At 33.0% G+C, this 11,361-nt stretch overlaps 2 protein-coding genes across 2 annotated transcripts in view; both read left to right on the plus strand.

Moving 5' to 3' along the window:
• LOC111712856 (uncharacterized) overlaps window positions 1–2,617 on the plus strand; it is a 5,240-nt gene extending 2,623 nt beyond the window's left edge. Inside the window, exon 3 of the mRNA XM_023487602.1 lies at window positions 2,363–2,617. Within this exon, the coding sequence (XP_023343370.1) occupies window positions 2,363–2,509 (147 nt within the window). The 3' untranslated portion in view covers window positions 2,510–2,617. The remainder of the gene's footprint in view (window positions 1–2,362) is intronic.
• Window positions 2,618–6,866: 4,249 nt separating this feature from the next.
• Window positions 6,867–11,340, plus strand: LOC111712857 (26S proteasome regulatory subunit 8; the record flags this gene model as incomplete). The annotated part of the gene is given in 7 exon segments (XM_023487603.1): window positions 6,867–7,089; window positions 7,957–8,068; window positions 8,478–8,590; window positions 8,907–9,005; window positions 9,766–9,859; window positions 10,684–10,738; window positions 11,263–11,340. Coding segments are annotated over 7 exon segments (734 nt in total), but the record flags the coding sequence as incomplete, so codon positions are not given.
• Window positions 11,341–11,361: the final 21 nt, after the last annotated feature.

Genomic DNA, 11,361 nt, shown 5'->3' on the forward strand with positions numbered 1-11,361 from the left:
TAGCCACAGTACCCCACAGTAGCCCCATAGTACCCCACAGTACCCCACAGAACCCCACAGCACCCCACAGCACCCCACAGTACCTCAAAGTACCCCGGAGTACCCAACTGCAGAACCCAACAGTACCCTGCAGATATGGGGATTACAAATTGGCGTTGTTGCCATCCCTCCCTCCATTAAGTGGTCAGCTGATTAGTATTAAACTAGCTTTTTTGTCCGTGAAAATAGTGGAAAACTATAAAGAAAACATCCTTAGAAGTGCTAACTTATATTTTTTTATTAAAAATAAAAAATTCTGTTTGGTTTCTGTACCCCCTCCCCCCAGTATACCCTAGTAAAGCCCAGTACTTTGCAGTACATTGTAGTACCCTGTACCCTAAAGCACTCTGTATTCCCTGTTACAATCACTTTACATTAAAAGATTTTCGAATTACAAATTGGTGTTTTTGCCATTCCTCCCTCCAATTAATCATCAGCTGTTTAGTTTTTAAACCATCAACAGAATGTCTTTTATACTGATTTACGTACACAAATGAAAATAATGCAAAACTAGAGTAAAGTGCAACCAAGAAAAGCTTCTTTAAGTTCTAAATATTTTTGTTCAAAATAAAAATTCTGTTTGGTTTGGCAACTTTTTCTGCAGAATCTTTCCTACTTTTTTGTTCAAAATAAAAATTCTGTTTGGTTTGCAACTTTTTTTTGCAGAATCTTTCCTACTTTCTGAAAGGTTTTACATCGGTATGTTTATGGATATTAAGCAATATTTATTAATACTTATTTTGACTCAAACTCTTAACTAAATGAATATAGAAAAAATATGCCGGTTTAAGAAAGTTTTAGATAGATATTTGCAATCATCCAGAACAAAAAGTTTTATCAAAAATTAAACTTTAAAAGTTTTATAGAAGTTTTTAAAAATATGCAAAAAAAAATAATTTCTGACACCCCTAGGCTTTGTACGCCAATATAATTCACCAAAACCATACTGCAGTCCTTCAATTATCATACAGGGAAATTTTCATCTTTATAAACATCCCAACGAAAGATTTGACAGGTTCTTTCACAAATTCCTTAAATTGTGAAGAACTATTGCAGTTTTGTATAAAGATAGAAAATTTTTATATTATTTTAGAGGGGTCTCATATACGAATCAAACAATTTCAGCGGCAATTTACAAAACAAGGTAGTTTTTGTGAAATCCTTGTATTTGTGATTTTATTGTATGCTTCAGAAAATATTGAAGAACTATTTTTTTCAAAGTTGAAACTAAGAAATAAAATAATCTAAATATCTATTACATGCTATACTAACTAAAATTAATATACAGAGGTNGGGGTGCGCAAAAACTCGTATATTATAGGGCAGATCCTCATTAATTTGCATTTTTATGATAAAATGTAATGCTAAGGAATCGAGAGCTAGTAAAATCTTCAAATCATGATGCCTTCAAAAATATTAGAAAGTCGTTTATAAAGGCCATCTTTTACTCTTTCCATCTTAATGTAAACTTTTACAGAAAAACAACTCCAGAACAATAGAATGAATTAACATGTCAAAATTGTTAATTAAACGGTTCTTTAAACTATGACTGAGTCTACTTTGAAGAAATATATTTTGATAATTGTTTGGTTAAGCCAATAAATTTAAACAAAAAATAAAAACAACAAGCCGAGACCAAAATGCGGGGCGTGGAGACAGAATGGCGGAAGGCTTGGTGACGTCACGGAGGCTGGGAGACCAGTTTTGCGGGGCCTGGAGGTAATTCTGCAAATCCTGAGGCTCGGAGGTCATTTTTGCGGGGATCATGGCGCCTCTGCACCCCCTCCCTCTTCCAGCGAAACAGGAACATCCTTTCGCGAACATTTTCCCTAAAAATTTCTCGTTTTTTTACATTTCGTTTGCTCGCGAAAAATGCGAAATTTTTCGCTTTTTGGGAAAACAAAATGCGAAAATTTTGCGAGAAAAATACTGGAGAGAAAGTTTTTTAACGCAATTAATTGTTGCGGCTGCAAAACTTATGGTTTTACGGATTTTTTTTCCCGCGAAATTATCTTATTTTTTTTTTGCTTTTTTCGCGAAACTTTCGTTCGCTAAAAATCCTACATACACCGTTTACATAAAATATACTCTAGCAGACGTATAACTTTATTTTGACCACTGAAAATAACACTACGCTAATTCTTTTTAAAAACGATTTTGAATACAACTCTTAATTCTCATATTTATTGGGACACCCTGTATGTGAAGAGACTAAACAACTCATCTTACGTAATCTAGTTAAATATCAACGCTATATGGATATTTATATTAATAACTACTAAAATAAAATAAAAAGTTTTCATTTTCTAAAATTTTATTTTAGATTCAAAATTTTGGAGTTGATTGTAAACAAGCTCTTCATTGCCTTCTTCAGCACTCCGGAGGCTATTCAGAGGCAGCAGAGGTCGAATACCTTCTGGAGGATCTTCAGGAGGCTGCTGCTCAATATATTGCTCTTATCAATCCTTGATCTTATATAGTTTAATGTATTGATCTTATCAACCCTTGATCTTATTTAGTTAAACATATTGATCTTATCAGCCCTTGATCTTCAGTATCTATATATAAATTTGGCTTGTCTGTCTGTCTGTCTGTTTGTCTGTTTGTTTGTTTGTTTGTTTGTATCCAATAAACGTCAAAACGGCTGAACCGATCGGGCCCAAATTTTTTGTGGGACATCTAGGGACCCCAGGGAAGGTTTATGAATGATTGAAATTTTAAAAATTTGTGTTTTAGAGGTTTTTAATTTTGTAAAAAAATTTAAATTTTTGAAAATCCGCGAATTTTTTTTTTAAATCCGCAAAACTGTTTTCATCTTTGTTTTGAAATGTAAACAAAAAGAACATGTTCACAATTTAAATAGAAGATGGGCGCGAAGCGCCCTAAAAGCCTAGAAAGAAGGGCGCGAAGCGCCTTGAATTTCTAGTTTTAATATAATGATATTATCAACCCTTGATCTTCAGTAGTTTAATATGTCGATATTATCAACCCTATAATTTACTATAGTTTAAAGTACTGATCTTATCAACCCTTGATCTTCTATAGTTCAATACATTGATCTTTTCAATCCTTGATCTTCTATAGTTTAATTTATTGATCTTTTCAACCCTTGATCTTCTATAGTTGAATACATTGATCTTATAAATCATTGATCTTCTATAGTTTAACTTATTGATCTTATCAACCCTTGATCTTCTGCAGTTAATTCAATACATTAATCTTATCAATTCTTGATCTTATATATTTTAAAGTATTGATCTTATCAAACCTTGATCTTCTATAGTTGAATACATTGATCTTATAAATCATTGATCTTCTATAGTTTAATTTGTTGATCTTATCAACCCTTGATCTTCTGCAGTTAATTCAATACATTAATCTTATCAATTCTTGATCTTCTATAGTTTAAAGTATTGATCTTATCAACCCTTGATCTTCAATAGTTAAATATATTGATCTTATAAATCATTGATCTTATTAATTCTTAATATTCTACAGTTTAATATGTTGATCTTATCAACCCTTGATCTTCGATATTTCAATATATTATTCTTATAAACCCATGATCTTCTTAAGTTTAAAGTATTGATCTTATCAACCCTTGATCCTCTGCAGTAAAACATAATGATCTTGTCAAGTTTAATATATTGATCTTATAAACCCTTGATCTTTTATAGTCAAATATATTGATTTTATCAATCCTTAATCTTCTATAGTTTAATTTATTGATCGTATCAACCCTTGATCTTCTTTAATTTAATATGTTGATCTTATCAACCCTTGATCTTCTTCAATTTAATATGTTGATCTTATCAACTCTTGATCTTCTATAGTTCAATATATTGATCTTATCAATTCTTAATCTTCTATAGCTTAAAGTATTGATCTTATCAACCTTTGATCCTCTGCAGTTAAACATAATGATTTGGTCAACTCTTGATCTTCTATAGTTTAATAAACTGATTTTAAGCAACCCTTGATCTTCTTTAGTTTAAAATATTGATCTAATCAACCCTTGATCTTCTGTAGATTAATAAATTGCTCAAACCTTAAATCTTGATTTTCTTGAAAAAAAACAATTTTAATATACTTCTTTTTTATTAAATAATAACTTATGTAATGTCTGTTTCTGATGTTGAACATCTATATACAGGGTTACCTCTAGAGGATGAGACTTCAGAGACGATTGAAGTTCTTAGTTTCTTTGCCAAATGATTACATAGGCCATTTATAGATTACTTTATCTCACCCAGAAAACATAAATTAATCTGCAAATCGACTCATTTCAAGAGTTTTCGGTCGACTTTACAGTCTCATCCTGTGTAGGTAACCCTGTATATAAAGTAGTAATCTCTGTTTGTTTGCTTGTGTGTCCGATCATAACTCAGGAACCTCTTAAGACCGATTGGCCTAACATGTTAACTGATGAACATCTTGATTTCAAAATTCTGAATTGAGTAGGTTGAATATTTTATTGTAAGTTTAGTTTTCATGCGAAGCTGGGTTCCAAGCTTATCAACATTAATGTGAAGAACTGCAGATTTTTATAAATTACTCACAAAAAACTTCAATTTTTTTTTATCCCTATATCTTTGTAACCGGTGATATTTCAAACTTAGATTATTTAATCTAGCAGAATACATAGTTTGAAATATCATAGGGTTTATACAGCTGTCAACCATTAACTACAAAACCTAGAGTTTCCTAAACCTACAAAACCTAGAGTTTCCATTCATGTAATGTCGTCTTTAACCTAAAATCCACTCTCGGAGACACCAAACCAAACAATTTTAGCCCCGCTTCTCTTTGTTTTCCGACAACGGAGTCTAAACACTTTTATTAATTGTGAACCCATTTCAAAGTTAAGCAAAGAATATTTTCATATAAAGAATTAGTGACTTTCGTTAACATTTAATTGTCATTCTTTTCAGAAGTTTTAATGTATAAAAAAACGTCTTAGGACTCCCAACGGTTTTAATCTACAGATACTTATAAATAGATCGTAAGAATCTTTTCATTATAAAATTCGTAAACCATTGTAATAATTATTTATCATTATATATTTCATTTTTTTTAGGAAATAAAGAGTTTTCTGCATTATCGGTTTTGATTTGAGGGTTATTCCGTTGTCTATCTGTTCATTATTGAGAATCTTGTTCCTATCCGACAACAACAGCATATTGTTCCAAATAATGTATGGATTTGAGAGTCAGAGTTTGTGGCGAGTATTCAGTTCCTTTAAACAGTAAAAAGTTCTGAGCATTGTGCAGTTTTCCGGTTTGTGTGAAACTATATTTTTACAGCTCATTTGTTCTAAATTTAAATGTTTACCAACAGAAAATATACGACTTTTAATTATTTAAACTTTTTTTAATTTGTTACTTGAAGTTCAGGATCTCCCACATGGCAGTTCCTAAAGTTTTGTAACGTTATACATATCGGTTTTATCATTTATACCATACATATGTTTGTTTCTAGTTTTACGTTTGACAATTGTTTGTTTTGTTATGTTTGTTTCGAAAAATCTGTTTAGTCGAATTCACAAACAAAAATAATCTTTTTTTTAGATAAACAAAGAATATGCATTTATGCATGCATTTATTTAGAAATTTAATGACACCCTGTAACCAGGCTCGTAGCTAGGTGGGGGGGGGGGGACACACTATCTAAGACAAAAAAAATAAAAAATTTAAAGAAAGAAACGAAATATGAAAGAAAAAAGGAAAAAGAGGAGAAAATTGGCATAAAATTTCAATTTTGTTACAAATATCATTTATAAAGGATTATTTTTTCTTCAAATTAAAGACAAATTTAGTGCTTTCTGAAAAAAATTATTTTGGAATTTTTATTTCTATCATGCCTTGTGAAATGATAGGGTTTTAATGAATTTTTTTGTATTTTGAGAAGCTCATCCTTTTCCCTTCTTTTATCAGATTAATGATTCAAATGAACCATCGTACAGCAAAAAGTAACATGGAGACAATTTGAAATTATATGTATATAAAATATGGCCAGGTTTTGGAGAAGCTGTTTATACTCATCCTCCTCAGGAGAGTTTTTTCGAATTTCAGTTTTGCCAAAACTGAAGATTTTCATCCTTGAGCTTTTCTTGATCTTTACACTATTCAGGTTTTTATATTCTTTCATTCCCCTACATTAAAAATAAATATTGGCTATTCGTGATTCAGATATTTTCGGCAATAAAATTAATAGTTCATTCAAATCTCTACAATATCTTAACCTCCATTTTTTTATTTGTATGCAAATAGCTTCTCAAAAGCACTTAGGTAAAGAAAACATAATTAAAAATAGGCAAAATATCTATCTTTGTAAACTATAATGTATGTATGAAAAGCAAATAATGTAATTTTAGTCTTAAACTTTGACCCTTTTTGAGTTTTTCAGGTCAAATTTATTTTTGTCTGCACCGCACCACTTAAGTACTTATACGTGGGATTTCTAACTGCAGTCCTATCCCACCTCTCAAATTCCTATTTACGAACCTGAAATGGTGTAATAAAATTATATTTTTATTAAAAGTCGTCTTAGTATTTTGAAAATCTAAATCGTCTTCGTTTTTACCGGTTTCTCAAGAACTGATTGCGGCAATTTTCACAATTCTAAGTTGTGACTTGCGAAAACCAAAAATGACAAGAAATTATCCATTTTCAAGCTAAATCTTACCTAAATGCTTCGTTGTTCAATACTTTTATCATAGTTACAGTTGTAAACTTTCTTAAAATTATAATTTTTTTAGACTAAACCTATAAAATGGTAAACTAACATAGAAATTAATATATTTTAGACTAAACCTATAAAATGGTAAACTAACATAGAAATTAATATATTTCAGACTAAACCTGTAAAATGCCTCCAAACACAAAAGTTGTTGGTATGAGTATGATGGATGTAGACCGACCAGGGGCCCCTACAGGAGATGGTCTGCGCTCCTATTATATAACTAAGATTGAAGAACTTCTTCTAACTGTCAGTGATAAAAGAATGAATGTTCGCAGGTTACAAGCACAGAGGAACGAACTTAACGCAAAGGTAATCTATATATAAATTTGGCTTGTCTGTCTGTTTGTTTGTTTGTCTGTTTGCCCAAATTTTTTGTGGGACATCACGTGACCACAGGGAAGGTTTATGAATGATCAAAATTTCAAATATTTGTCTCTATTAAAATTCGATCTTCATTAAATTTTTAAAAATTTTGAAAATCCACGAAATTTTTTGTGAAAATCCGCGAATTATTTTTGTTTTCTTTTACGATGTACACAAAGAGAACATGTTCACAATTAATTTAGAAGATGGGCGCGAAGCGCCCTCTAAGGCTAGTTTCACATACTTCTATTCACTTTGTTGTATTAAAGGGACTCAATACGTTCAAGAGGTGATCTTTGATCAAATAAATTATGAATTCCGGCACCGTTGTGTCACGCATATGCTCTGGTGATTTCCTAGTATACGATTTTTGGACCCCCCCCCCCCTCTCCTCCCCTACTTTTATTTTGTACATGAATCTCGCATCTAACGCAAGGATCAAGTAGATCAAGTGGCCGCAGCGCCCGGCCCATTAACCTGTCTTAGCCGCGGCGCTTGACCCCCTAGCATGTCCTAGACGCAGTACTCGGCCCCTCAGTCTTTTCTAGCCGCAAGACTCGGCCCTCTCCTAGTTTTTCCTAGCCGCGGCGCTCGGCTCTTAGCCAGTCTTAGCTGCTACAGCGCTCGGCCCAGAAATTTTCTTATCCTAACTCAACCCAAAATCTATATATAAAATAAACAACAATAATTTTGCTGAAAATAAAAATCGTTCACTAGGACAGACCCCAGAGGCGTATTTGGCTAAATCCTGACTTTTGCTCAAGAAGTTGAAGAGTTAAGTTTATTATTCACTAATTTTTATATTTTTTTTAGGTTCGTATGCTCCGGGAGGAGCTTCAGCACCTGCAGGAGCAGTGCTCTTATGTGGGTGAGGTGGTGAAACCTATGGATAAGAAGAAGGTCCTCGTCAAGGTTCACCCAGAAGGTGATTAACGATCATATTAAAGGGACTATACTCTATTTAATGAGAGGTCCTTTTTTAATCTATGTCGGAGCACAACTGTTAAAAGAGAAGATATCCCAGTTTTTCAATTTCAAAAATAGATTAATGCCAACTGGGAGTCTCTAATAAAGTTACGCGTGGATTTATGCACAAATGACGTAGAAAGAATTTGATAGAATCCAGCTCTTTTTACTGCTAAAGAACGACGACATTTCCTCTATTTAAAGGGTACGAGTAAAGGGGGGTTACAGGGAGGGGTTTACCTAAACTAATGTTTAGTCCCTTTAGGTCCCTCTTTAACTACCCATTAGGTCATGAATTAAATCTTTAAACTTTAGTTAATAAATGTTTATTTGGAATGTCTAAAGATATTAACAGCTGTATATTTCAGGAAAGTTTGTTGTTGATGTTGATAAAAACATTGATATTAACGACGTGACGCCCAACTGCCGCGTCGCTTTGCGTAATGACAGTTACACGCTCCACAAGATCCTTCCTAATAAGGTCAGATTAAAAAAAATTGAGTTCGACTTTAAACTTTATTTTAAGCAGAAAATAGATGAATATTTTCCACTATCAACAACTACTTTATTTCTTTATTCTGCTCGACACGTTAGCTCAATATCAAATTTTAGCTCAGATTGCTTACATAATTGATTGATTGATTGATGTGGCGGTAACATGTGCTCTTTGTAGTTGAGATTAGCATCAACAATCAGCATCATTTTCGTAATAAGTTGTTGACTGGCGGGTCTGTTTGTCTGGTATCATGGATTAATTTGATTTTTCAAATAAAGTTATAAATGATTGATCGATTCAGGTGGACCCCCTGGTGTCCTTGATGATGGTGGAGAAGGTGCCTGACTCCACCTACGAGATGGTTGGAGGTCTAGATAAACAGATCAAGGAGATTAAGGAGGTAATCCTAAGGATACATATTGATGTGGACAGTGCTTAGGATCCATTTAATTTTGATGCGGATCCGGATCCTGGATCCGCACTGGAAAAAAATGGATCCGGATCCAAATCCGGATCCGGATCTAGGTCATTTCTATAAGATTTACTGAATCTTTTTAACAAAAAATTATTTTAAAATTTTTTTTTTGCATATTTTTATCCTAAAACTTGATGTATTATTCAGAAATGAGGAAATTCTTATAATCCCTCTTTTTTTCAGAAGTTCAGATTTTGGATTTAGAAGTATAAAAGGTTTTTTTTTTGCAGTTTTTGGTTGATATTTTACCCCTTGGATCCGGATCCGTGGATCCGCATATTTTTGCGGATCCGGATCCAGGAAGCCAAAATCTTGCGGATCCAACGGATACGGATCCGGCTCCTAAGCACTGGATGTGGATCCGTATCCTGGATCCGCCTTTAAAAAAATGGATCTCAAACTTTTATTCTTCCTTTTCGCTAATATTTTTTTGGCCTTAACTTTTTTTTTACAGTTTTTTAATTTTTCCTCAATCTTCAAAATTCATCCTATATATCCTTCATGTTTTGAAATATTCTTAAAATTATTTTTACATTTACGAAAAATTACTTTTTTTCTCACTTAAGATAGAAAATATACGATTTTAAGGCGTAAATACATCATGAAGCTAAGAGGGGAAAAATTTGCCAGATGTTGTCCAACTCTGCTTTTTTTTATAATCTTAATGAAATTGAATAATATTCAGGTTATTGAACTACCTGTTAAACACCCTGAGCTGTTTGATGCCCTGGGTATAGCGCAGCCTAAAGGAGTTCTCCTCTACGGTCCTCCTGGAACAGGTTGGTTAATTAATTGCTTGTTTGGATAGTTCGTTAGCTTATTGGGGTTGATTGTTTGGTTAGTTAGTTGGTTAGCTAATTGGGGTTGATTGTTCGGTTAGTTAGTTGTCTAGCTCATTGGGGTTGATTGTTTGGTTAGTTAGTTGGTTAGCTAATTGGGGTTGATTGTTTGGTTAGTTAGTTGTCTAGCTCAATAGGGTTGATTGTTCGGTTAGTTAGTTGTCTAGCTCATTGGGGTTGATTGTTTGGTTAGTTAGTTGGTTAGCTAATTGGGGTTGATTGTTCGGTTAGTTAGCTGTTTAGCTAATTGGGGTTGATTGTTCGGTTAGTTAGTTGTCTAGCTCAATAGGGTTGATTGTTCGGTTAGTTAGTTGTCTAGCTCATTGGGGTTGATTGTTTGGTTAGTTAGTTGTCTAGCTCATTGGGGTTGATTGTTTGGTTAGTTAGCTGGCTAGCTCAATAGGGTTTGTTTGTTTCGCTGTTTGTGGTAAGTTGTATAGTTGGTTAGTTAGGAAGATCAATGGTTGGTTGGTTCGGTGTCTAGTTCATGGTTGGTTGTTTGTTTGGTTAGTTGGCTAGCTCAATCATTGGTTGGTTCGCTGAATTGGCTAATTGATTTTGTCGCAAATTATAGATTGGAATTAATGAATTGTATAATAATGGTGTTTGATCTAGGAATCGCTAGTTTATCGACTTATCTAACGCACTCTTGGTTACACTAGAAATATTTAACTATTTGTCCGTACTACAACTACTTTTGCTTCAGAGATGATTGATCAATTGATTTGCTGGTTGATTTATTGATTGATTGATTGATTGTCTAGGAAAGACTCTGTTGGCTCGAGCTGTTGCTCATCATACTGAGTGTACATTCATCAGGTAGGAGTTGACCTGGGAGTGTCTGGCTAGACATGGTAGTTGAGCTGAGAATGCTGTTTTATAGAGAAACTTTTAAGGATTCATTTAAGACTTATTATACGCTTTTACGGCACATATTTTGTTCGCTAATTTAATCTTTAAAATCCTCATAGACTGTCTTTTTGGAGGGATGGTTTTGAGAATCGCTTTATCAAAAATTATACAATGACGACCACGAAAAATGGAACAAATTCTACAGAAAACTAATTAGATGTTTTTTAAAAAATAATTTACTTTTTTTGGTTTTCATGGAACTCGCAAATACCTACTATATCTGAGAAATGCCAAAATCTTATTCTATTAAGTTCGCTTTCATCAAATTATGCAATATTTGACTCTGGCAGAAGATATGAGATATTAACCAAAGAATAAATAACGGATCAGCTTTTCGTTAACTGTTTGATTTTCATCTTCCATTAATACCTCATTTTTCAGATAACGTTTTATTAATTGTTTATAAATATTAGAGTTTAGATATATTCTAGAGTTTCTGGATCTGAGTTGGTGCAGAAGTTTATTGGAGAAGGAAGTAGGATGGTCAGAGAACTATTCGTTATGGCCAGGTATACACAATACACATTTAC

Source organism: Eurytemora carolleeae, unplaced genomic scaffold, assembly GCF_000591075.1.
Source record: "Eurytemora carolleeae unplaced genomic scaffold, Eaff_2.0 scaffold1335, whole genome shotgun sequence".
Lineage (NCBI taxonomy): Eukaryota > Metazoa > Arthropoda > Copepoda > Calanoida > Temoridae > Eurytemora > Eurytemora carolleeae.